Consider the following 27805-nt stretch of genomic DNA (forward strand, 5'->3'; position numbering starts at 1 on the left):
TATTGCAAGAGAATGTAATCAGGTTACCTCTATTATGTTACTTCCTTAAGATTTTAGATCATCTATACTTAATTGAGATACAGAGCTCTTTTCAGCTATAAAGACGACAGCTACTTTATTAAAGTTTAAATATGATTTCTTAATGATAGGCTGCTTCCTTTAAAGACTCTAAACCTGCACGACCTTCTTATGATAAAACCAGACCTGCCACGCTTAAGTCTGGTACTTTATTTAAATACAGCCCAAGAGTCCCCGACGGGTGCTAATTTCACAGAAAGGTCCCCTTCTTTTGTTTCAGTGTTGGAATTTGAGGCCAATACTTAAAAAAAGTGTCCACTGCATTTAAAGCCTACATCTAGACCTGTATAAGGATGGAGAATTATTTCTGAGACAATTTAACCATGGTCGTTTCTGATGGAAACATTCTCCTATATGATGTACACATCTTTGTTCAGTTAAAATGAAATTAGAATTAATTCATCTTTAGAGGTTTGTGACATCCTTCAAACAGCAAAAGATATCCTAAGGAGTGGCAAAATCAGACTTAGAAATCACTGATTTGAATAATAATGGCAGCGTACAGCTTTTTTTTTTTTTTTTTTAATCTAGAAAGGCAGAATGTGTTCTTAATTTCTCAGGGCTGTTGACACACTGATTTTCTCAACTAACTTTTGTAAGAGTCCATATTTATATGTACAATTTTTTTTAAAGGCATGTATCTATTTAGTCATTAAGTTCCAGGTCTTAAACACTCACAGGGACAGAGCAATAAATCTTCCCTATGAGAACATGGCCTATGAGGTAGAAGTTAGGGGAAGGAAAGAGAGCCATAGAATTGCTATTTATGGAGTATGGCTTCAGAGTCTGGGTCTTTCTGATTCCACAATATAAGTAATTATGTGTTTCACTGCAGGCGCTCTAATGCTCAGTCCCTTTGCCAAGTCAGCTATTCACATACTTTTTGGATACAGCATCAATTAAACCTGAGTTGTGTTCTTTATGACGACCAAATTAATGGTTTGACAGCGGCTTTTTCAATAAACACTGAAAACTGGCCATATTCGAGGTTTTAAAAACCGTTTCTTTTCTGTTCAAAATTCTGACAAACATGTCTCAAGTAAGACTGGGGACAACTTCATTATCCTCCCAACACTTAGTGCCTTTTTGTAAAGAAGGCTGTTTAATAACATGTCTGCTCTGTTTTCACAACTAAATTATTCCAGTTGGTCACACGTTCCAGTCTTCGGCAAGACACTTGTGTTATGAGAGATAAAGACATGAAAAAGGAAATATACTGCAGAAATCAAAAACCTTATCTACTTCTAGACTCTCTCTCTTTGCCATAATTCGTTTAAGAAGGCCCCAAGAATAATTTTTGATGTAAACTCAGCTACAAACATACATCACTATGCTGATAAAAATCACAGGCTAAACTTATGAAATATAGTGACTTTCATTTCTTTAGTGCTGTTAAAATAACTTTTTTCTAAGGTTCAACAGACACAAAAGATAAAAAGGGTTACCATTAATCCTTTAAAAAAAGAAGAAGAAGAAGAAGCCCCATAGATTAATTCTGTGGTCTGATGATGTTCTTGAAGATGAACTCTTTAGATTAAGTCAATGAATTAATTTGATGAAGATACTGGAAATCATAAAAAAAAAAATAACAGCATCAAGCTGATTCATTTAATACATCTTTGTTTTGGGCACTTTACAGCATAAATTATGTTGAATAACTTTCGGTTTCTCAATTCTGGCCTCCTTAAGCTCTATTTCAAGACATTCACTGAGGACAACCCTGCAGGCACTGTGCTAGGGAACGAAAATACAGAAACCAGTCTCTGGTCAATGAGTTCAGCATGGAGGCGGGGTGGGAGACAGGGTCAGACCGCTAGTAAACACAGCACAGTGTGTGAGCTGCTTTACCAGAGGTGTGTGCAAACGCCTGGGGGCAAACGTACAGAGAGAGCCTGACACTGGAGCTGGATCTTGAAAAATGAGTGGGCCGGGAGTGAGGAAACGGAGGTGTCCATGAATTAAAGAGAGGGTCAGGGTGGAGGAGTATTCCTGGCAGTGGGAACAGCAGAAGCACAAAATTCAAGGTGTGTTCGTGTGCCAGTAGTTCACAGTGACCACAGCTCAAGTTCAGGATGAGAAATTACGGGCTATGAGCTTGGAGGAGTCAAGGTCTGTAAAGGCTATGCTGAGGAGTCTGAATTTTATTCTGTGAGCCTGCAACTTTCAAACATTTTTTGAAAACAGCAAAATCCTTTTTATCAATTGACTTTTTAAGCGCAGAATCCCCAAATTGGTACACACACACACACACACACACACACACACACACACACACACACCCCAGCCCCTGAGAACCCAGAGCTTTGAGGGACAAGGTCTGAAAGTGCTGTGGTGGGGACGGGGATTCAGGAAGTATCTTACTGGGGCAGGCAGTGTGCCTCTCTGTTCAGGAAAGGGTCATAGTTCTAGATCTCTGGGGCCAGAGTGAGAGAGGGGGAAACCTCTATAAAACCTACTTGTGCAGTTTTTACACAGAACCGTTCAGTAGGTCTAAGAATACGACAAAAGACTCTCCTGCTCGACTGTCAATACAGTCGTATTGAAATGGTGGGGCCCACATCTGCTCTGGATCCCTAATGCTTGGAACTTGGCCTCACTCTCACAGATGTGTGATAATTACATTACTTTTTGACTGAATGACCTTAGAGGCAACAGAAAGGTGGTAGCTGTGCATCTGTTTCATTCCCTCCTAGGTTGGGTGTGTTACATCCTTTACCGTTTGGTGCCTGAATCACAGCCCTCCTGGACACAGTGAGTGTCTTGGTGTGAATGTAAAGGAAATCTGAATCCTATTTCTAGCTCTTTCTCTAACCTCTCCACTCCAGTTTATCCCCCTATGCAATGTGTAAGTGATTGCCTTTCATTTCTCAGAGACATGGAGAATTTATAAAATGTTACTTTTCAAAGCATTCTGAGTTCTTGGGAAGAAAGATGCTAGAACAATGAAATATTTACTGGTTGACTGGTTGGAGTGAGAGGAATTAGGAAGAAGATGTTTATCTAAAGGCAGATGGAATCTGGCTGCCTTGGGGCAAGGGCCCAAGAGTAGCAGGCGATTTTCTCACCACTCCTTCTGGCAGCCATCTTGCCTCTGCAAGCCATCGAGGACTCACTGGGATGACAGGAATGGTGGGAAGCGGGGTGGGCATGGCTTTACTCCTTTCCCCTGCACCACTATGTTCTCCCTTCTTGCTAAGCTGTAGGCTAATGAGTTGAAAAGAGGAGACCATGTAGCCCAGCACTGCTGGATTTGACAAAACAATTAAATACCCAACCATAAATGAGGCCAAGTGGCATATGTGCCCAGTCCGCAGGCCGAGTTTTTGTTCTTTAGGCCCCTGTTTAATCAGTTTCATCTCAAAAACTTGAGCCATATTATAGACACTTGCTGGCCTTTAGATTTCTTACTGTTCCTTTTAAGTATGTCATTCCTTATATTTGTTCCCCAATTTAGCAGACACTGGAATAAAGGGGATTAACACAAATTGGGTGCTTAGGTCATACTCCAAGTTACTAAATCGGAACCTACTGGGGTGGGTCCTGGGTGGCTGCGTTCTAAATAGGCTCTGCAGGCAGTGCTGGTAACGCACTGGATTTGAGAACCACTGTCTTATAGCCTTCTCCAGGCAACTAACAAATCCTTTCTTCCATGGAGGAATATCACTGCCATCTGTGTCCTTTCTGCCTCTTGATGGGACTGAAGCCCTAAAAATGATTAAAGGCCACACTCAATTACTTAACTGCAAAAACATAATATGCTAAAATATACACCCACACTATATCTACTTTGATAATTTAAACACAGGAGTGCCAACCCAGCAGTGATCGCTTCTGCAGGACCAGGCAGGAGTTTAATTACGAGCTGGTAGGTCATGCAGCTGCCAATAATCTGGAGGGTGATGACACCTCTGGCATGATGGATATCTAAGTCTAGTCTTCAGCCGCCACAGGAAATCCTCCAACTTCCCTCGATCTGGCAAGGAAGGAAGGCAGGTCCAGGTCTGACAGGTCCAGTACCCCAAACGGGAAGGGGAAGGGAGCACAAAGTGAAATGAGGGCTCTGGTGAGTGCAGATTCCCGTCAGGAATCTGCCCCTGTGCCCCCAGCCCTCAGCGGGGGACTACTGAGGTCAGGAACCACTGTGAGGTTCTCTACTGCCGTCAAGACTGAACAGAACAGGGGCCCATGTCAGGCTCTGGGCACCATAATACAATCCCATTTAATTAAAAGAAATTTCTGGTAATGAATTAAACAGACCCAAGGAAAAAAGGACACAGTGGCAATATATTCTCCTGGTACCCAGCACACAGAAGGGAAGGGAGGAAGAGGGGAAGGAGACATAAATAAAAGGGACTACTCACTGGGGCTTTTTTCTTCAGCAAGGTCACAGGCACAGAGCAGGTCAGAATCGATTGAGATGGGTTTCTGCTTAATCCAAAACTTAGTGCTGGCTTTCTGATTCGTAACTGGGTCTATCTCTACTTTGTCTCCAGAGATACCTGTAAGGCCAAGGGGAGGACAAAAAAGAAGCCACAAGAAGTACAAGGTGTAAGTGATTTCAGTGTAATCATTTGACCTGTCTTATAAATCCTAAATTGCATGAACATGAGCTCTTTCTAGGGCTTTGGGGAATGCCATAGGCTTCTTAAGACAGACATAAGGAGACTCCAAATGGCACAGAAAAGCTGCACAGTCTGGTTTCCTGGGTGGGTGAGCTGGGGTCGGAGCGGGGGAGGGGGAACAACCAAAAACCATATAAAAAGGTATTAAGAAGCTTACCTCCTTAGATATAACACAGATACAATATAGAGTTTATCTACATATTGTTAATGAAATATAGTTACTATAAGATAAGGTTCATTTAAACAATTTTGATCAGTGGTCTCTGTTTTGTTTTGTTTTAGAAGATCTGGGTTGGACAGATAAGCTGTAACATCACCTATGCCTAAATAGCTAGGCTACCAATGAAGAGTTTCTGATCTGGAAAAATCTTGCACACTAAAAATAGGAAAAATCTCTCTCTCTTACTAAATAATTCTCTGACACTAAATAATTATCCATACTGTATTTAAAGGAAGTTACAGGAGGATCAAAGGATCCTTCACATTAAACATTCCAAGTTCAAGTCTTGGAGCCTGGCTTCAGGCTGTGGAGGTCACTGCTTCTCCACCGATGGAGAGACAGCACTGCGTGTGCACTTTATGTAACAAAGACTTTCTAACAGGAATCCAGAACATTAACTACAGGGACTTCAGGTTTCATTTTCAGAGCTGTGAAAGACATAACACACTGTGCAGTGACTGGGAGCAAAGGTGTTAGGAGAACCAAGGTGACGCCAGGGATGGAGGGTGTCCTGGGATAACTGCAGAAACGCACAGCAATTGCTCTCCTGGTATCACCAACCAGAAGGTGCCCAGCCCGACACAAAGGCTTTGGTTAGATGCTCTCTTTTTCCTTGTATTGAAAATCGAGGAATCTGTTCATGAAGTGAAACAAAACCCTTCAATATCCTTCCAGAGTGGACCCCAGATGGAATCTTAAAAGTAATTAATTTTTAGGCCACAGTTTTAAAGGTCAGGCTCAAAGTGAAAAAAAGCAAAACGAAGTAAAAATGTAAGAAATAATTAAAACAATCAAGTGTTCATACTGCAACAGAAAAGACAACCAGAATTAACATAGTTCATCCTACAGATCACACTTAGAAATTTTAAAATATAATGTGAGAAAACTTAGTAGGCCGTAAGATAAGGCAGGTAAAAGAAATAGCTAAATTAAAAAACAAAAATCAAAAGAACACCATGACCACAGTCAGACCAAATTTAAAATTAAAAAAGGAAACAAACAAAATCCTAGTGATTAGTTCTGCCACACACTCCATTCATCTCTATTTTACTTTATGAATACAGAAATCCCAAATAGCCGTCAGACAAAGGCAGAAGACTGGACAGACTACGGAAGAGTCTCGCCTACTGTCTGAAGGAGATACTGCAGTTCAGTTGCTTAACCCTGGTCATTACCGTGTGGTCTTTGGAAAAGATGAACAATCGGTATTTTTTATTAATCGAACGCTGGAATTTGTCATTAGACATATTTCAGGAACACCGTATTTCAATTAGGCATAACGTCATAAGCCCAATTGACTCTGGACGTTCAGGTCTAGATGATTTCAGGAGGGTGAGAATGTATCAGGAGACCAATTTTATTACATTTCACTTAAAATAGATTACCCAGTTACACTCTTCCCTCCAATTTGGTCATTAAATGTTAAAGATCTGGACATTTCTATAGTTCCCTGAAAGAAGAAAAGTACTTACACCGTGGTTGTTGGTAGTGTTTTTTTTTCCCTTCTGCTTCTTGTTTTGACATTTATAAAAGTCAAAATGAGCAGAGCAAAATAAATGTGCAGATCTCTTATGTGCAATAAACCCTGCCCCATATTCCTTTCTCAGAAAGGGAGGGGGAAAGATCATCATCAGAGAGACACGGTTTTAAAATTTTGTTCTACGGCCCTCCAACTCCTGAAGCCGTAGTCAGTCAATATTGTTAATGTAGCTTGTTAATTTGATAGGATTTGTCAGGTAACTCCACTGGAAAATTATATAAAACTGTTCCAGATGAAAAGATGATAGTGACATGAATTAAAGTGATAGAACAATAGTGGAGTATAAACCAGAAATGACACCCAAAGTGGCTGTTGATTTATTGCCGTAGTGAGTTTGGTTCTGGGCTCCCATGTATATTAGTGCTACAAATCTGGGTCCATTTAGCAGAGGGATGCGCACACATACATCACCAGCTCCTGCTCCAAGCCAAGGTCACTCCCCATTGCATCAATCTTTTCAACAGAGCCTACTTCACAAAGCAGGACTTTTGTAACCATCTCAGATATAACAGACTCTCGTCCTCTTTCATCTTTCTTTTATCATGTAAAGTATACTTTAACTTCTATTATTTTTATCTGCAAATTGTTACTGTATAGTTCATCCATTATGGGCTGTATCTCTGCATCAATTGCCTAAGCTCTGCTCGGCCACAAGAACACTTTCCCAAAGACACCCTTTCCTGGGGTTATTGTGCAGTCACTGTTCACAGAGGGGAACCCCAAGCCTGCAGTTTGGGGATGAAGACGTGGGAGACGAGCGCACTAGATTCAAGACAGGCAGGCAGGTGGAACACCGTTTAAACAAGTGGTGTGTTCCAAAAGAGATGCGTGGAAATCAGATTTCTTTCTGAATCAAATCACATTTTCCCAGTGACTTCTAGTTTCAGAGATACTTTATCTTCATTTTGGATTGATCTGTAATTGGCAGGGGCTCCCAACACTTTAGTTTTAAGTTTCTCTGCCCTGCAGGCTTTCAGTCAAGTAGTTAATGATCTGTAAAACACTCGCCTGCCTAGAGGAGTCACTATTTAAAGAAACCTGTAGGGGAATCTCTCCTGATGGGAAAAATCCTTTTGTACATTAAATAACCTCACCCTGCTCGAGATACGTGAGTCCGGCTTCTTAAAGCAGGGCACACGGCCCCACAGGACCCTATTCGCTCTTGCTGGACAAGTGACAGCCCACTGCCGGAGCCCATTTTCCTGAGCACACCCAGACCCCACTACTGTTGAAGACAGAGTCTGTGGAATCCAGCCGGGAAGCAAACAGGAGGAGGCAGCCTGGTGGAGAGGAAACCAGTTTGGAGGCTGGTGCTACAGGCCAGGTCAGGGGCAAAGAGCCGTGAAGCATTAACTGGCATCAACTATGTGCCAGAAAGGTTAGAAATCCTTTGTGTGCATTGATTCAAATCTCATAACAACCTTATGAAGTTGGTTACTATGTTTTTCCCTATTTTATAGATGAGGAACCTGAAACACAGGGAGGTTAAGTAACTTGCCCAAGTTTACACAGCTACAAAGTGGCAAAGCTGGAATTTGAAGACAGCCAGGTAATCTGGTTCCAGAATCTGTCCCCTCAGCCACTGCACTATTCTGCAGGAACTGTGTGAGGTGTTTTACATAACATATGCTAGGAGAGATGATGGTACTTGTCTAAGGCTGGGGATATTGATTGACTGATTGATTGATTGATTGATTTGGCTGCGTTGGGTCTTCGTTGCTGCACGTGGGCTTCCTCTAGTTGCGGTGAGCAGGGGCTACTCTTTGTTGCGGTGCGTGGGCTTCTCACTGCGGTGGCTTCTCTTGTTGTAGAGCTCGGGCTCTAGGCGTGCGGGCTCAGCAGTTGGGGCTCGTGGGCTCTAGAGCACAGGCTCAGTAGTTGTGGTGCACGGGCTTAGTTGCTCCGCGGCACGTGGGGTCTTCCCTGACCAGGGCTCGAACCTGTGTCCCTTGCACTGGCAGGTGGATTCTTAACCACTGCGCCACCAGGGAAGCCCAAGGCTGGGGAGCTTTTAAGTGGGAAAGCTGTGTTCATACCCAGAGCCATCTGGTTCCCAAGTATGATACTTTCTACTGCTTTGCATGGCCCCATTCAGCTAAGTCGAGAAGATGTGATAAGAAATTCTGCCCACCTAGTCTTTAGTTTCCTCTCTCAATTTTCACCAAGGAACAAATAATATTCAAATGTGCCAATAAATGTACACCTATTTTTGTTCATACATGGCAAACTGGAGCATGAAATCCTACCAGTATTCTTCTGTTTGACCACTGAGCATGGTTCTGAAAAGTTTTTGTGTAAAGTCACTGAAGGAAAGGCAGAGGCACTCCTTAAAGTGTCATTTATGCACTATTTTAAAGTAATTCAAATTATAAACATACGTCCAAGAAAACAAGGGAAGCTGGCTTTTGTTAAGTTTACATTTCTCCAACTTAAATGGCCAACAAGAGTTAATACAACCATGTCAGAATACAATACAACCATGAAAAATTATGTATAAGAAAAGCTCTGACTTGGAAAAATTCTTATGACACTAGGTGAAAAGGACAGAAAAATATTTATAGAAAAGAGATCAAAAGGATATGCTTCATATTGGTAAGAGTGGTCAAGTCAACTCTGGCCAGTGGGATTACATTCTTTTCTTTTCTATATTTTTCCAAAGTAGAAATTTCACCAAAAATAAAAACAAACATCATTTTAAAAGTTGACTTTTGTTTGTTTGTTTCTACTTCAGAATTCAGTACTCTTTCCCAATTTTTATTTTCTATTTTATTTATTTATTTATTTATTTTTGGCAACGCCACGTAGCTGCAGGATCTTAGTTCCCCGGCCAGGGGTTGAACCCGCGCCCCTGGCAGTGAAAGCGTGGAGTCCTAACCACTGGACTGCCAGGGAATTCCCTCCCAAGTTTTAAAATGTGAGGAAGTGAGTATGTTGAATTCTGTAACTGGTAATCATGAGAAGTGATCCTAAACTGAAGACTACTTCCACCTAGCAGTTCTCCAGTCCCTGAGGGGCTGGGCTGCTGGGAAGGGCTCCCAGAAGCTGCGTTATGCCCAAGCCGGTGCCACTCTGACAAACGGTCCCAGGGAGGCTCCACCCCAGCAGCCCAGCCGGTGAGGAGGAGGAGAGGGTGGGGGCTGGCCCGAAGCGGCCAGGGTCAGCCCCTTCCCTCGGAAACAAGGAGGCCATTTGTCTCCTTTACCAGCTCTCCTCCCCAACCCACTTATCCAAAGCCATCCGTCATGACCTTTTCATGTTCCCACTTCTGACAGCTTCCAGATACAGTGAGTCAAACTTCACTGGAAGCAAACTATCACACCAACTGTCAAAGGCAGAAAACACTGCCTGATTGCTGTCCTACATCAACGCCAGCATATAAATCCTTCCTTAACAAGACAGCTCAAAATAAACAAAAATGCAACTATAATGTATATACAACTCTCTGGGGAGACTATTTGTCCAATGCTTTAGAGTTATCACAAGGAGACCCTTGTCTGTTTTAGCTAACCGAAAGATTTCCGTAAGAGGAAATGAGCCCTGTATATCATCTTCTGCTAACACAGACTGGGTACCTACTTTGGGCAGCCCCTGCGCTGGGTCCTTTTGTGTGTAGCAACTTACTGAGAGCGCACCACATCTCTACCAGGAAGGCAGTAGCACCCCACTTTACATTTAAAGGCAGTAGTGCAGAGAGGTTAGGAACAGGGGACTTCGGAGTCACAGAGTCCTGAGTTCGGGTACCAGCTTCCCTACTTCCTAACTATGTGACTTTGGGAAGGTTGCTATAAATAGATGGTGATGATAATAAAATCCACCTCATGGGCTTGTTATGAGGATTAAGTGAAGTAAGACTTGTAAAAGTGCTTGGAATAGTGCTTAATCCATAGCTAGTGACATATACGACTACTTCTCATGACTACTGTTACCCGGAGTCAGGCACTGGGCTAAGGGATGTGATACAGACCCAGTGATGAGGGTCAGGACAGGGGAGTGAGCTCAGAGAGCCCTGGGAGGGATAGGAACAAGGGACCTGCCCGGCGCTAGTCTGGGGTGGGGGTGGGAGGTGATTCTCTCTGGGACAGGCTCTATACCCCAGTACTGGAAGCACCGGGATCCAGAACAACTGTCCACCTGGGAAGACCAATGCCCTCATCCCCACGAATCCTTGCAATAACCTCCCATCACCAAGAGGGCAAACCTCTTCCCAGCAGCCTCCACGAGTTCAATTCAACATCAGGAAGAACGTTCTTACATCTGGAAGTTGTGGAAACGTTTGTGCTAGGGAACCCCTGCCCTACAAGGTCTCCAAGTCATGAATCTGGAGATCTTGATCTCACTGGTATTATCCTGGGCAAAGTTACTTCTCCCTCGGTGAGCCTGAGCTTTCTCCTTTGTAAAATGAGGAAACAGCAGTACCAACTCCTAGGGTGTCATGAAGGTAGAATGGCCTAAGCATGTATAAAAGAGCAGAGTGCCTGGCACATAATAAAGGCTCAATTATTATCAAAATTATTATTAAAAATGACCTCAGAAAGGTGAAATGACGTACTTGACCGGGGTGAATCAAGTTAGGAAACGGCAAAGCTGGGGTTGAAGCCCAGGTCTACGGGACTAAGTCCGGTCGGTGTGTGTTCCGACACGTCAGCTGTTTCCTATATGCTTGACTCTTAGAAGGCACAGCTGCCCCACAAGGCACACTTAAAATACCCTTCTAGTAAGCTGAAACACCAGCTTGGCAAAAACTAGGGCGTTTAACATTCCACGCCTCAGTGTATTTCCTGAGTTATTGCTTATTTGCTTGGACATCATGAGCTGTGGTTCATTCATCAATTTCCCACAACTGTGAATCCAAGACTACAAAAGCCCCACTGCTGTTAAATCCTGGAGTAGCTTTTTATACAATTCTCCAGTCCTCTTGTCTTCAGGTTACCTAGAGCCTATGAAAGCCTGGAAAAGCCCCTGGGGAGTGTCACTGAACAACTCTTTGCCAGAGTGGATTTTGCTGAATTTATACAGCCAATCGATAGCATCTACAGAGCAGGCAGGGAAGTCTTTGATACTTCTCTGAATTTACACACAGGATCAGACACAAAGGCTGTTTGGGCTTAATGAGAGATCACCTAGTCTGGGGCTTTCATTTCCCATATGAAGAAATTGAGGCTCAGGGCGGGGATGTGACTTGTCTGATGTCACCCATTAATGACAGAGCTATAACCATAATTCACATCCCATACTACCAAGCTAGGGCTTAAAAAGACCCACTTTGTCTCACTATGCATTACATTTACAGTGATCAAATGCATGGCAGTATAGGGGCTTGCCTGGTGGCGCAGTGGTTAAGAATCCGCCTGCCAGTGCAGGGGACACGGGTTCGAGCCCTGGTCTGGGAAGATCTCACATGCCGCGGAGCAACAAAGACCGTGCGCCACAAACACAGCAGTAATGCTGTGTTTCCTAAGAGAATTTATAATATCACCTGCAGAATGAGGAAAAACCTGATCGTCCCTACGCCCAGGCCCCAGTACATTGGCAGAGCTCAAGTGCCAAGGATGAGGAAGTGGTAAAAAGAATACGGAACCTTGGCAAACTCTCACGTATCCGATTCCCACTAATTCCATTATGCCAGTGGTTCTCAACTTTTTCCAATTCTTAATTCTTTCTCAGCCATCTGAGGAGCCTGACACATTGTCACGAGTAACTGTGGATTACTGAACAGGAATTCTCAAAAGGGTAGATCTGGGAGCAGAGAGGAAAGTATACAGTTAGAAAAAGCCTCTCGAGTTTCCGACATTCCCGGTCAGGGGATTTTCCCTTGACTTGATCACTGCATTAAGCATTAATGTGGTAAAGAAATTTTCTGGAGGCAGTCTTGATAGTATCTGTCCTGCTACCTCATAAATTCATTAGGATTTGATAAACTCTATTCCAAATTTTGGTTCAGAAACTGTTGTCACAATAGGGAGAGAACAATCATTTCATACTAGAATTTATTGCTAGTTTATTACTATTAACACTAGAATGCTGGGACTTCCCTGGTGGTCCAGTGGTTAAGAATCCGCCTTCCAATGCAGGGGACGCAGGTTCGATCCCTGGTTGGGGAACCAAGATCCCACGGGCTGTGGGGCAACTAAGCCCGCATGCCACAACTAGAGAGCCTGCGTGCCACAACTGGAGAGCCCATGTGCCACAACTACAGAACCCACGCGCTCTGAAGCCTGCACGCCACAACTACAGAGCCCATGTGCTCTGGAGCCCACGCACCACAACTAGAGAGAAGCCTGTGCGCCACAACGAAAGACTCCGCGTGCTGCAACTAAGACCCGACACAGCCATAAATAAATATTTTAAAAAATACTAGAATGCTAGAATTTGCATTCTCAAATTACTCAAGGACCCAGGGATCCTGGAGTTAAACATGATGCAAGTCTCCTCATGAACATTTTAGGGCCTTTGAATGGAGAAGGGTATCTCCTTAGTATTCAATATGAAATGGAAAAGTGGAAGGAAGATCAATCCATTTCTTAAGAACATGAATTTCCAGATTATGTAATTACTTGAACTATACTCCATAGGTATCCCATTGGAAAATAACAGGGGCGAATATTTTATTCATACAACCACATGAACTACTTTCAGCGTCAGAGTGAGCTTGAGGAGTAATAAAGTCCAGGCCACAGCTGTTGCTTCCACTCACATAGTTTTGTGTTGTAATGTGTTTCTTAAGTTTGCATAGTACATATTAAAAAATAATACTGTGATAAGGTCTTCTTTGAGTGCTGGCTTGTAGGTACTGACCGGAGGGTTAAATAGTAACTGCAGTAGAATAAACCAGGAAAGACAACAGATGGCAAACATGCTGCCGCTCATCACGCTCAGGCCCAAGGCAGACATCTTTAATCAATCACAGAGCTCATGTTGCCCTCAGATACAGCGTGAGAGGCTACCTCAGCACGGTGCTCTGGGCAGCCATTACAACCTTGGAGTTGTTTATGAGATGAAATCTCTTTGCTTTCTCTAAGGTGTGTGCTACTGTACTGGATGCTGTTGTTAAAAAACTACTGTGATCACAAGTGTTATGATTATGCATATGGATTGTTTTATGAAGAGATAATGGAGGTAACCATGGAAACTTTTGGTAGAGGTTGTTTTATAATATAATCTTTATCTGTAAACCCTATACAGAATTTGTATATCCTATACAGAATTATGTTAGATTATATATGCAGTAATGACACAGACGGGATTCATGGTATATTATGTATTCAGTAACATATTCCTTTGGTGACATGGGGATGGTCAATATCGACAAATGAAAAGGTGAAGGAGTCAAGTTAGCACAAGTGGCACAACTATCAAAACATTTCTCAGCCTGAGACCCTGTGCTGGGAAAACCAGGCTGACCTGCCCAATCAGTAAAAACAAGCGTTGGACAAAGAGATAAGGGGTAAGAAAGTCCTTTAAATACTGTGAGATTGCATTTCCCAAACCCCACAATTAAGGAGAGATTCTGAGCCAGCAGGTCTGGTATGAGGCCAGGGAGTTGGTGAGTCTGATACACGGTCATGGTAGGAACCACTGCCTTAAGGTACCATATAAATGAGAGGTATGCTATGGTCATGTCTCGACCTTCTCTGCCTTGAGTCTTACATGGGTTTATGGGCAGTCCCTTGGCTGGTGTGTTGTAATTCAGTTTCCGTCAGCCAGCCAACAAGAACTTATTGATAGTATACTATGGGCTTCTTAGATCATGGCTGGCATTCACCATCTGACCCTTTTAGATTCAATTTCCCCAAACCTACTTCAACCTGCCAGCCTTGGCATGTTTGGGTAGCACCCATGTCTTAGTGCCTGATCCTATGGTCAAGCATACAGGAGCTCAAGTTAATGGAAAAAAATCTCAACTTGGTATAAGCTCAGGCAAGGTCTACACTTAAAGGGCACCTGTACTTTTACGCCCGACATGGAAGGGAAGCAGACAAGATGAAATAGTCCAAAAATATTTTTGGGAAATACAGGAATGACGGCTTTGTTTGGTGAGTTTTCCAGGTTGACAGAGCATGGATGGCAAATAGATTTCAACTTAAGAATGAACCAACGCCAACTGATTGGTAGGGGCCGCCTATAAGGCTGTGTTGGATGGGACTTCCCTGGCGGTCCAGTTGCTAAGACTCCGTGCTTCCAATGCAGGGGGTGCGGGTTCGATCCCTGGTCGGGGAACTAAGATCCCACATGCCACGTGGTGAAGAAAAAAAAAAAGGCTGTGTTGGAAGTGATTCTGAGGTCAGGTGTGGGCCCAGAGGGAAGAAGTGCAGTGACTGATTAACAACGTGAATGGAGGATGGGCTAGCAGCGCGCGTGCTACACCGACACTGACCTCCAGACGCTGGGATGGGGGGAGTGAGGGATGGGCAGAAGTTTTGGAACCGGCCAACTAGAAGTAATCACTTCCTTGGGGAAGGGACGTTATTAATGACTGAGGCATCTGTCACGTGATGGACTGGAGTTAGTGTATAGGATTGAGTTTCAGTCCCAGTTCTGCTACTGGGACTGGATATCCTACTGTGTATCTGATGGCTGACAGGGAGGGAAAGAGAGTTAGTACTTATTAAGTAACAGCTATGTGCCAGGAAGCACCAAGTGCTTTATATACATCGCATGATTTCATTAACTCCTCCGAGCTTCAGTTTTGTCATGAAATGGGAATAACCTCATCAATGTGCTGTGTCAATTAAATATGGTAATGGGGTGAAAGTTCATTGTATACCGTACATTGTTATATTGATAGAAATACAGAGTATTAGTGCAATGACGATCCGCATTCAAGGCATGATCTAGTAGTTAGCCACAGGCCTCAGCCTCAGACAGTCTTGGGTTCTGATCCCAGCTTCATTACTTACTAGATTTTCCCTATACCCCAGTCTCCTCACATAAAAAATGGAGATAATATCAGTACTATCTAATAAAGTACTATGATTACAGGAGACAACGCATGTAAGAGAGTCATCAGCAGAGTGCTTGGCACATAGCAAGCATCTGATAAACGATAACTGCTTTTAAAAATTATAATTCTTCTTGTTAATATTATTTAAAAAGATCAGATCTTTGTCCCAGGTTTCATTAATGGACTCCAATAAAGTTTTTCATTCATATAAAAGTCTGGTGGACCATGCTCTGCAGGAGTGAGAAATCTTAGCATATGCTGTCATTTGCCAAGCAGGACTGGCCATTTTTAGAAAGCAGCAAGGCTTACCTGTCTGTTTCCGTTGATGACGGAGAAGTGTCCAGAATGACGGTGATTTCTGGCTTGGTGGGTAAATTTACTAAATGGGTAGCATTTCCCTCAAGGACAGACTGAGTGGCACGGAGTAGAGGATTAAAATGGTCTGTCCCCACGTGCAGCTTGTGGGAGGAGTACTGTATCACATCAAAAAGTAAACCTAAAACGTTGGGTGAGAGATGGGGAGTGGTTTGAGTGGAGAATTGAAGTTGCTGTACGTGCTACTTAGGCTGCTCCCTAGAGTGAATGCACTGCCATTTGGATGGGGTGTGTTTGTGCCTGAGTTTCTGTCCTTTCTGCCTGTGACTGGAGATGGGCATGATGTAGGATATGCCGCTTGACAAGCAGTAAGATGTGATATATCCAGATGGGCAGTAACACACTACTTCATTCATTTCTCTGTTTAATATGGTGAAGAGAAAAGGCTTTTAAAAAAGAAAAAAGCTCCCTTCCACAGAAAAGCCATATGTGATCACTGTAAAAATCCCAGGAAAAAAAGAAAAAAAATCACTTGTAACTTTACCACCCATTGATAACTATTGTTATTAGCATTTTGATATATTTCCTTGGAGGAATTTTAAAATATATATATATTTACGTATACATGTGTTGGCATATATGTGTTTATGTACATATACTCATACTTGCATAGCTGCAAATCATACTGTAAATGTTATTTTTTCTATTTTAACATATTGATACATTCCCATTTCAATAAAAATTTTGAGAGGGCTTCCTCTCAAAGGTTTTATAACATTTCTGTATATGGCTGTACCACAGTATACTTAAAACACATTGCTTATCACTGGGATTATTCAGTTAACAATTTGTTATTAAAAGAAATGCTGAGACTAAAAAAAAAAAAAAAAAAAAAAGTCTGGTGGAAAATTGATGTAATTTTGGGTCTTGCAAATCAAAGTTTGAGTCTCTTATCCCCTGACTTTCCCAGAAACAAACAGCAGAGGGTAAAACTGGGACACTGGCCCCTACTCCCCAGTCAGGAGGCAGGCTGCTACGATGGCACCGCAGAGCTTGGGTATGCCGAGCCTCGGCTCTGCGCTCTCACGTACCGCTAACTCAGAGTGGACGGGTGGCTTTTTGTGGAATCAGCAGTGCTGCTGGGTAAATGCCGCACACAGACACACACCACTTAGAAGAACTTGCCACAGGGGGCAAGTGGAACCTCTGCTCTGACTGACACAGGATGGACGAGCAGAGGAGACCATCCATCAGTGTCAGGAAAGATCTGAAGCACCTGGCTAGTCAGATGAAATAAAATAAATTATTTACTGATCTCAGAATCCAGCTGCTCACTTGAATGCTCATAAAGAACATTTGCTGCCCTGAACTTCACAGTAGATGCTGTTTCAGAAAGAAAGAATTTCTGGACTACTGTGTGCAGCCTTTTGTTGTTGTTGTGAGAATGAAAAGGGTGTTATCATCTGCTTTCCAAGACGGAAGTAAGGGTCTTAATACATACCTGAGCTCATCTACATGGGAATAGGAAATGAACTTATTTATTCACTGCATGATATAGTACTCGTGGGCACAGTTTATCCGATTGTCACAAAATTACTTAGGATTAATTAATGAAGTTTTTGCTTATAACGGTAAAGACTGAATTTAGATTCATAACAGAAACAAATGTTCTGACAACATCTAATATTTTAGACGTTCCTCAGTTGTGACTTTCCACCAGAGGGTGCTATGTGTGCCACTGGAAGCATTCAGAGGTGACTGGGACCAGCTTCCAGTCACCTCACTTCTGAGAACCAATGCTCTAGACAGAGACACTTGCATTACTATCATCATCTATTTCTACCTGACAAGTCTCCACTGTGGGTTTGCCAATAGAGCCACTACCTAATTTGAGTGATCTGGTTAAACACTTTCAAGATGGTGGACTAGTGCTCACTTTGGCAGCACATGTACTAAAATTGGAACGACACAGAGAAGATTAGCATGGCCCCTGCGCAAGGATGACACGCAAATTCGTGAAGCATTCCATATTTTTATACCCTGAGAAAACCATAATTCAAAAAGAGTCATGTACCACAATGTTCATTGCAGCTCTATCTACAATAGTCAGGACATGGAAGCAACCTAAGTGTCCATCGACAGATGAATGGATAAAGAAGATGCGGAACATATATACAATGGAATATTACTCAGCCATAAAAAGAAACGAAATTGAGTTATTTGTAGTGAGGTGGATGGACCTAGAGTCTGTCATACAGAGTGAAGTAAGTCAGAAAGAGAAAAACAAATACCATATGCTAACACATATATATGGAATCTAAAAAAAAAAAAAAAAAAAGGTCATGAAGAACCTAGGGGCAGGACGGGAATAAAGACTCAGACCTACTAGAGGATGGACTTGAGGACACGGGAAGGGGGAAGGGTAAGCTGGGACAAAGTGAGAGAGTGGCATGGACATATATACACTACCAAATGTAAAACCGATAGCTAGTGGGAAGCAGCCACATAGCACAGGGAGATCAGCTCGGTGCTTTGTGACCACCTAGAGGGGTGGGATAGGGAGGCTGGGAGGGAGGGAGACGCAAGAGGGAAGAGATATGGGGATATATGTATATGTATAGCTGATTCACTTTGTTATACAGCAGAAACTAACACACCACTGTAAAGCAATTATACTCCAATAAAGATGTTAAAAAAGATGGTGGACTAGGAGAGAAAGCAATAGGCAAAATAAACATAATAATGACAATGGTAACAGCACTAAGATAAGCTACTACCGGCCACTTTCATACACAATCTTCAAAGGTAAACATTATAATTCCCACTTCATAAATGACAAACACTAAGACTGAAAGGGGAAGGGACTTGTCTAAGCTGACACTGCAGGCAAGTGGTAAAGCTGGGATTCAAACCCATTCTCACCTGCAGAACTTGGGCTCTTTGCACAGATCCTTTTGTGGACTTTTTCCTTTGAATGAATATACAGATCAGAATCTGATGAATTCAAGTTTGGCTTTTTGCCTTTGGAAAAAATGTGGGGAAAGAAGCCACGCTCTTGGTTATCTTTCCAAGGCACTGCTTTGCACCTTGGGGAACAGCAGGGATTATGCTCACCTGGGAAAATCCTCGCCTTGTACCCTGGACCTCTATCTTGACTGCAGTCAGGCTACTTACTGGGCTTCGTAAAACTAGACCCACTCAGAAAAAGCAGACCCTCTGTTACTGGGAAAGAACTGCAGGCAAACACAAATGATGTCTGAGTAGCATTTTTATTTTAGCAAACTTTTAATTGAAAATATACAAAGTGTATAAATCCCAAGAGTTTATATAACTTGACTTTTCCACAAAGTCTGCATACTCATGTAATCAGCCCCCAGATCAAGAAACAGAACTTACCAGTGCCCCAGATGCTCCCCCATCCAGTCACTATAGCCTCTTCACTCCCCAGGATAACCACTATCATTACTTCCACATATTATTTTTGTGTACTTTTGAACGTTATATCATACAACATGTGCTTTCTCCCCCTTTTTTGGGCATCTGGCTTGTTTTTGAGCAGCCTTATTAATTTTACTTCTATGAGAGATACCAGAAAAAGCATCTTTAGAAAGAACAATGCTGAAGAACTTTATGTTTTAAGAATTAACATTAAATAAGCAATTTTTACCACTTTAGAGGTTTTTTTTGTGAGGAGGGAGAAAGAGGTTTACGGAGGGGAAAAAAAGGTAGGTTGTGTGTGTTCCGATTCAGATACTGGGTGCTAATTCATCTATTTAGTCTGTCAGAATCACCATCATCTTACAAGCTGTCGTTTACTGAGCACTTGCTATGTGCCATGCGCCTTTCTAAGTATTGCGCGTGTGATAATGACATTTCGTCCCCGTAATTACCCTATCTATGAGACAGAGACTATTATCTTCATCTTACAGAGGAGGAGATTGCGGCTCTGCATCACTTGCCTGTGTTGGTACAGCTAATGAATGAGCCAGGGTTTGAACCCAGGCTTCTAACTCTTCAGTCTGTCCTCCAAGCTTCCGCTATATTGCCTCTCCACTAAAAGCTCTCATTTACAGTCTACCAACTGCCAGGCCCTGTGCTAAGCTAAGTGGAGCATCTGATTCATTCCCCACAGCAATCCTAAGAGGCTGCCACACTGATATTCCCATTTAAACAGAATGGAATCAAGACTCAGAAAGATTAAGACACTTGCCTAATACCGCTGGTTGTCGACAGAGCCACAATGTAAACCAGATGTGATTCTGATGCTCATCTCTTAATTAGTAAGCTACTGTCAGCATATTTCAAGCTCCTGTCAGTCAAGTTGGGATGAATATTTGAGAGCTTTTTGAGACTTATTACAAATTAGCCACACTAATGCCCACATTAGAAAAGGTTTTATTATGAGACATTTACAAAACATTTGTGAGAAACATAACATTAGTGAGCCTTAGAGTTAGAATTCAAACTTTCTCCCTTTACGCATGAAGCAAACGAAGCCCAGGAAGAGGCAGTGTGGTGCCCAGGAAGAGGCAGTGTGGTAGAGGTCTCGGCAGGGCCCGGGAGTAGCTCAGCTCCCTGATTGGGTAAGCCTGGCACCTGTACCCGTTCCCCTGCCCTCCCATCATCCTCTTTTACGCAGCAGATGCACTCCAGTTGGCCAGACCAGGGTTCTGCCCCTGATACCACTACCTACCTGCTGTGTGAGCATGGGCATGAGACTTCACCTCTCTGCACCTCATTTACCTTCTCTGTCAGATGGAGACAGTAAAAATACCTACCTTTTAGGTAGGTTAGTAGTGCATGTAAAGCACTGAGCACAGTGCCTAATACACGTGCATACCTATAGATGACGGCCATGAGGATGGCGATGATGTTGGCGTATTCATATTCTGCTGACCACTACGACACTTTTTCTACCTCTGTTAGGTTTCAGTCAAAACAGAAATTTAGCACTTAATGGAAACAAATTAACCCCAAATATTAATTGAATTTTAGTTCTAGATTATCTGGTGAGGATCCAAATATAACTTCTGAGATCATTAAAAAGCTTCCTGAATAAAGGCATGAATGAATAGGGAGTGGATTCATGGAGTAAGAAAAGGCAAGTAGCAATGTTATAAAGCAGTTCTAAGGATAGGATGTAGGAGAATTACAGAATGAAAATTATGGAACTTCACATAAGTCAATCAGTTTGCAAAGAGTCTCAAGTTAGTTCTATTTCTAATCTTCTGCTTCATAAAAAAGAAGACAAGACAGAGCACTCAGGTGGGAAAAAGGAGTTACTTTAAATTTCACTGCTTCAACATTTTCTCTGAAAACAAATTACCGTTAGTCATTCAGGTCACATAAAAGTTGTATGTTGTTTCTTTCCCTATTTCGACCTTGACCACTGACAGAAAGCTGACACACTTACCTAACTGTACATCAGTTGTGAATCGGAGCCTGTGAATCATGCTGACTTTGAATGACTTGTAATGGTGGCTGCTCAGCATATCCTGCACTGTCGCTATGTCAATCTGCGAATCCTCCTCGAAAACCCCGTCTGCCCTTGAACCTGGGGAGGAAAAAGCAGTTTAACACATAAAGATACATGAGGCTTGGCAAATGGTGTCTGCTTAAAATGCTTTGGGATAAATTAAAATAATATGGGCTATTTAATTTGGAAAAGAAAAGGCTGAGCGATGACTTAATAATGCCATTCCAGTAAACAAAGAATGGTAACATATTAATCATTCAACAATTAATTCCACAAACACTGCCTGTTCTATGGCAGGCCCTTGGCTGGGCAGCAGCAATACAGAGGGCAGAAAAACTCCTGCTCGCCAGACGCTCTGTCTCCACAAGGGCAAGTCAAAACCACAAAAGCATGGGTGGTCACACTTCTTGCTTCTTTTTCTGTTAATTTTCCTGATCAGAAAAGTAGTCCATGCTCCTTGAAGAATCCCTGTTCTTCCCACGATTCGCAAACTGTCTGTTTATCAGCTTCCTGTCCTGCGCCCCACAGCCTCCAGCGGTTCAGGCGTGAGCCTGCTCACGCTCGCATGGCTGTAAGAGTCTCCTCGATGGCCTTCTGGCCACCAGGCTCCCTCAGCAATCCAGCTACTACAGGACTTTCCGATTTATCTTTCTAAAGCTTTGATCACTCATTCACTCATCAAACGTGTAGTGTGCACTAAGTACTCTGATATTGATACTGGGGACAAATAAGAAGACTGGAGCTCAAAAATCTTCCCTGGCTTCCCAAGGCCTCCTGCATGAAGCACACTCTTTTCAGTCAAGCAATCAAGGACGTCCACAATCTTGCTGAAACAAAAATTTCCCATTTTATTTGTCATTTCTAACACATACCTTCTCTCAGTTCTTCCCAAACTCCTCAGACTATATATAGGTTCAGGTTTTTCTACTTCTGGTTCTTTGCTCATGTGGTTCCATTGGCCTAGAACATCCCTCTGTCAAAACTCCACCCAGGCTAGCTCAGATTCCACCTCCTCTTGAACACCATAGCAGCTGGTTTATACTGGACTCTGGAGCCAGGGAGACCTGGGCTCAATTCCTGGCTCTGCCTCTAACTTACTGTGTGATAGTGGCCAAGTGACTATTTCTCTGAACCCCAGCATCTGCCATCCACAGAATACCAAAACGTATTTAAAGAATCTAGCATGTAATACGCTTAATAAATAGCAGTCATGATTATTTTTGTTCTCTTGTCATAGTTGATCACATTCAGGCTTGCACTAGAATTGCTGAGTGGTTGCTGTGTCCTAAATTGGAAACTTTGTGAGGATAAGTAAAGTCTCTTATTCATCTCTACATCTTTTCCTGCAAGCAGTACAGGCAACTGGCATGCTCTCACTAAATTTTGCTAAATAAACAAATCAGTCAATAACAATAATGATAGCTAGTACAGGTGAGTACTCACACATCAGGCATGGTGCTGAGCACTTCACACATGCATTTAAGTCTCAGGACAACCTGGTAGGTAGGTCCTATAATTTTTGTATTATACAGATGAAGAAGCCGAGGCTCTGAGAGGCAAAGTCACACGCCCAAGGTCACATAAGCAAAGCTAAACTAACTCTCGTCACCCCCCATGCCTGAGTTTGAAATGCGGTCCTCTGAAGGTGTGGCTGCTGGTGGGAGGGAGCATCTGTCTAGAAGAGGCCAACCAGAGCGGGGTGCCCAAGGCCTTGTGATGAGTACGCGGAGACGGTTCCACAGGGAGACCACGAGAGAACTCCTTGGCACAGAGTTGGAGGAATGGAAAACTCTAGATTTGGGCATAAAACTGGAAAATTCTCTATGCCTACCAATTACACACTTTCCTTCCCACAGTTATTGCTTACAGGGGAGGCTTTTAAGGCAAAGCTGGTTTCTGATGCCTTCACATTTAACTAATTTATTAGGAATTGTGCATTCTATTTCCAAACGCTACAACTATTCCCAGCTTGGACCATTCTAGCACCTACAAGGATGCTTTCCCCTCAGTAAGGCTGCAGCCTCGGCCTTAACGGGCCAGCCACCGAATGCCTGTGACACAGTCCCACGTGTTGACCTCTCCGCCTAGGTCACCCTTCTTCCCATTCCACTCCCTCCTGGCCTTTTTCTCCAGGCCTCCTCCCCATCCCTCTGATGAGCTTAGCTCAAGTGACATTCCAAGGAACCCTAAGTCTAGCTCAGCTCCTTCTGTCACTGCACCCTGCATTTCCCTTCAGGTTATTTATCACAGATAGTAATCGTCTGTCTCCACCATTAGACTGTAACCCCAAGAGCAGAGGCAGAGTGACTGCTTTACTAAACACCATAGCCCAGACCCTGCTAGTGCTACCATGCACAGAATAAAGCAAGAGCTGAATAACAATTTACTGGATGAATACCGAGTGCTGTATCCCCAGGATCAGAGAGGCTTAGTGACTTAACCAACATCACATTGCTAGGACTAGCAAAGTTGCACTCGACGTCTGCAAGGGTCATTGGGTAACCCTGTTTCCTTTCTCTGGAACACTTGTGATTTTGGATAGAGATGCTGTGATCATGATCGCTACTGTCTCCAGAGTAACGTCCACATCGCAAGCCAAGAGGCTGGCTAGAAATTAAAGTTTCAAATAGTTATTCACTTTCTCCAAATATACCTTTTCCTAAAACAGAGCTGCCACGGTGTGTTTACTTTTACTTTAGAACCTTTTAAATTGAGAATTTTGGAGAAATACTAAAATCCTTTCATGTTTTAAATCATTTAAAGCCATCTTTTCTGAGAAAATGCCATTATTAGATACAACTCAGCTTAAGAGCTTCTGTTTTCTTTACCAATTAGTATTTTCTAAATATTGCAGGTATTTGATTTGGAAAGAGGTAACAGCTCATTATGCTAAAATGCCAATTATTTTTAAAAAAACACACTTAAGAGTTTTACATTTTATGAGGTTGGATTAAAACCAATTTAAAAATTACTATAACGTGACATAATTTTTTACTGAGCAATTTCAATGCCAGCTGCTAATAAAGCATCTTAGCTGTAAATGATAATTCAGATGCTTTTAGATAAAGTGGTGCATAAATATGGCTGGAAATTGATTTAGCTTCTTGCAGAAGCTACTGAAGAATGACATATTTTGTTTAATACACCAGCTAATGTAGTCCTAAAAGCTCAAACAAATGCCAGTTTTCACTCCTAAATTTGCTGTGCGAGATTAATGAAAACTTTGCTGAAATGTTAATAATGGGCAGATGAGATGATAGGATTTTAGTAGAGGTCTTAAAACTATGGAATAACCAGCAAAGCTTGTCAATTTCCTCATATTAATTTTGTTCAAGACTTATATAGCTGGAGCTGGCTCAACACATTAATGCTTCTCGCATTGACCTTCTACTCTCTGACAGTGTAAATTCATATCCCATTTGAGGATTTAAGTCCCCTTGATACTTGGGTGAGTTCTGAGCCTTGCCTCAGTTGGCATGGGGTGTGTTTACTTTTACGGTCAAAAGGGCAGCAGCACCGGGCGAGCAGAGAAGGAAGAAACAGTCCTGCACTCACCTCTGATACATGCCGCTCACCCCCAAGCAGGTTATCTGCTGAATGGGAACAACTTCTGGTTTTGGAGTTCCAGTGCCATTTCTCAAAGTAGGCTCAGGAATGCCTCTGCTTGGAGGGGGCATGTCTGTGTGTACAGATCAGTCAGCCATGCAACCTGCAACTACTGTCCCCATGCCTGCAGTGTGCTAAACTGGGAAGGGACATTGATGAAGATAAGGCAGGGTTCCTGACCTTCAGGAGCTTACAAATTCACTACAGGACACCAAGAAAACAGGACAAGGCAGAGAGAAGTGCCCAATAAATGATGCATGCAACAGACAATCTAAAGGCACACATCTGAAGCAGAGCATTATAGCAAAATCATTTTTTTTTTTTTTAAACCGGGAAAGTTCTGACTTTGCATGTACACCTTTACTGTTTGTATCCTTCTAGAAAGGGGTGAACCCAAACACACATGAAAGATGCTTGATACTGCACCACAGTGCATATTAAAAATATTACTGTACTATCAACTTCACATTCCAAAACGACTTCTGTTAAGAGAAGACATTTTTATCTACTCGAAGTAAAAAAATAGAACCAGAATGTCTTAAAAATAAACATATTAAAAAAACCCACTCCCCAAACTGTTAACTTAATTGAAATATAACCCTTTGGTATTTTGTTAAATTAGCAATTAAAAAGGTCACAAGCAATTAAATGAAACAAAAGCCACACTGTGTTCATCTACATTAATGCTGAATTGGGTCTCCTCATGAATGACAAGATAAATTATAATGGTGCCTTCAAAGACTTCACAATGTATTTTGTCAAAGTCGAGAGTGTTAATGTCTCTATGTGCCATGGATTACCATAATGTATTGTGTCAAAACGCTTGAGCTGCAATAACTCAAAGATGTATTGTGATAGATCAAATTTTGGGGGGGGGGCCTAAAAGTGACTTGAGCACCAGAGCTCAAACGGACTGACAACAGGCTCTGGAAGGATGACAGAGAGCACATTCACGATACAGAAAGCACTGGGGGACAAGCAGAAAATCCAAGAGAGGAAGGAGCTTAGCTGTCTGGAGTAAGGAATCAGGAAAAAAGGAAACAAGGAGTGGCACCTGTCTTAATGGCAACACCAGGCCAGGGAAGAGGGAGCAAAGGGAAGCAGAGAGGAGGGGAAGGAGGAGGCTGGCGGGGTGTAAGGCCTGCACTGAAGAAAGAAAGAGGAGGTACTGAGAGAGAGCCGGGATGTGGCCCTGGGGCTTAATAACACTGGAAGGAACCTGGAACATCGAGTTCAGAGATGTAGATTCAAATCCTAACTCTGACACCGTGGGTCAAGAGTGGGTCAAAAACCTTGCCCAAGGTTCCACTGTTGGAAAGAGGCGGAGCTGGGACAGATCTATCGGACTCCGGAGTTATGTTCCTTCTCCTTCCCCTCCTGTGTCACCACATTCCTACAAGCAGCAGCAAGGACAGGGACTGTGTGGGTGACTGTAAACTCTAAGTCAGTGGTTCTCAAAGTGCAGCTCAGGACCCCAGGCGTGGCGGGAGGCGGGTCCATAACCTCAGTACTATTTTTATAATAGTAACAGTAAGACATGACTTGCCCTTTTCATGCCTAATATCTTACAAGTGCACAAAGTAATAAAAAAAGTTCATTGATATGTTTCTGATTCCACATTGCAACCAACCTTTAGGAAACTATCACTTGAGTTTTGGTATAGCAACAAAAATTAATATGCACTATTACCTGAAAAGGCTACTGAAATACTCCCATTTCCAACAACCTATCTATGTTAGCCAAATTTTCTTCATATACTTCAACCAAAACAATGTATTGTAACAGACTGATTGCAGAAGTAGATATGAAAATCCAGGTGTCTTCTATAAAGCCAACATTACAGAAATTTGCAAAAATAGAAAATAGTGCCCACTGGTTCAGGAGATTAGTCAATAACTTATCTTCCTGGTGGAACAAAAATAAATGCTTTTCAGAGGAAGGAAAACAAAAAAACAAAAAAACCCTCAAACCAAAATAAAAGAGTGCTACTCTTATCATTAAATTTTTAAAAGAAAATATTTTTATTTTAAAAAATTTTAATAAAAATGTTATTTATGTTCACATATAATGGATTTACCATTATTTTTAATGAATTCATAAATATTTTAAAATCTCTGTTTTTATTCCTAATAAATAGATATAACTCAATAAACAAAAGCTCTTTGAGGTCCTCAATAAATTTTAAGAGTGTAAAGAGGTCCTAAGACCCAAAAGTTTGAGAACTGCTGCCTTTATTGGTTCTTCTGCCATGTTTTCATTGTTCCTGGATGCCCATTTGGACAACCATGATGGGACACAAAAGTGCAGTTACAGCTCTGTATCTATATTACATACCTGAAAACAAACAAACAGAAAGCCTGTACACACATTGTTAGAGTGACAGGCTTGTTTGCCACGTGATCAGATCAAGGCTAATTACAACTAATATTGTTTAAGAAGCATTTTCATATACTTCATGATTTCACTGGAACTGAGGGAGATACATACAGGTACACACGTGACTGTCTTTCAGACAAATGAGCACTGATGATTAAACCAAAGCTCAGATGAACTCACTGTACGCCTCTAGCAGATGTCTTATGTTCATAGACACAAACTACATGGAACATCAGACTTCATTTTATGGTTCAATGAGTCTCACGCCAAGTCTGAAAGGGCTAATCTAGTTATAAGTTAAAGCAACTTCCGTCTTCCATCTCCAAAAAGATCTATGCCAAGTCTAGAACTCAACTGGAAGTTCGAGGGCCTTTGCTACGTCCTTACCTCATATGTACACTCTCTGTAGCAATGATGGCCGTGTTGACCATTCCTCCCAAGTCCGCAAACAGTCACCCAGCACCAATTGTGTGCCAGAGCTGTGCCAGTGCTTCAGGAACACAGGAGGATGGCAGCAAGTGTTTGCATTTGGCTGGTGCAAAGAGTCTGTGAAGGGGAATAGTGGAAATAAAATGGTGTGGGGTGGAGGGGGAGAAGTCTTCAAAGATAGGCACTGTCCATCTCAGGACTT

General features: G+C 42.4%; 1 protein-coding gene across 17 annotated transcripts in view; it reads right to left on the reverse strand.

Annotated features, from left to right (window-relative positions):
• MAPKAP1 (MAPK associated protein 1) overlaps window positions 1-27805 on the reverse strand; it is a 235613-nt gene that overhangs the window by 24454 nt on the left and 183354 nt on the right. For 16 of the 17 annotated variants that reach the window (XM_082403308.1, XM_082403298.1, XM_082403296.1 and 13 more), the window contains 2 exons: window positions 21130-21270; window positions 4440-4577 (listed from right to left, as the gene is read on the reverse strand). In XM_082403308.1, coding sequence (XP_082259434.1) covers window positions 4440-4577; window positions 21130-21270 — 279 coding nt within the window. The remainder of the gene's footprint in view (window positions 1-4439; window positions 4578-21129; window positions 21271-27805) is intronic. The other variant, XM_082403292.1, reaches the window with a different exon arrangement.

Source organism: Balaenoptera borealis, assembly GCF_965194805.1.
Source record: "Balaenoptera borealis genome assembly, chromosome: 8".
NCBI lineage: Eukaryota > Metazoa > Chordata > Mammalia > Artiodactyla > Balaenopteridae > Balaenoptera > Balaenoptera borealis.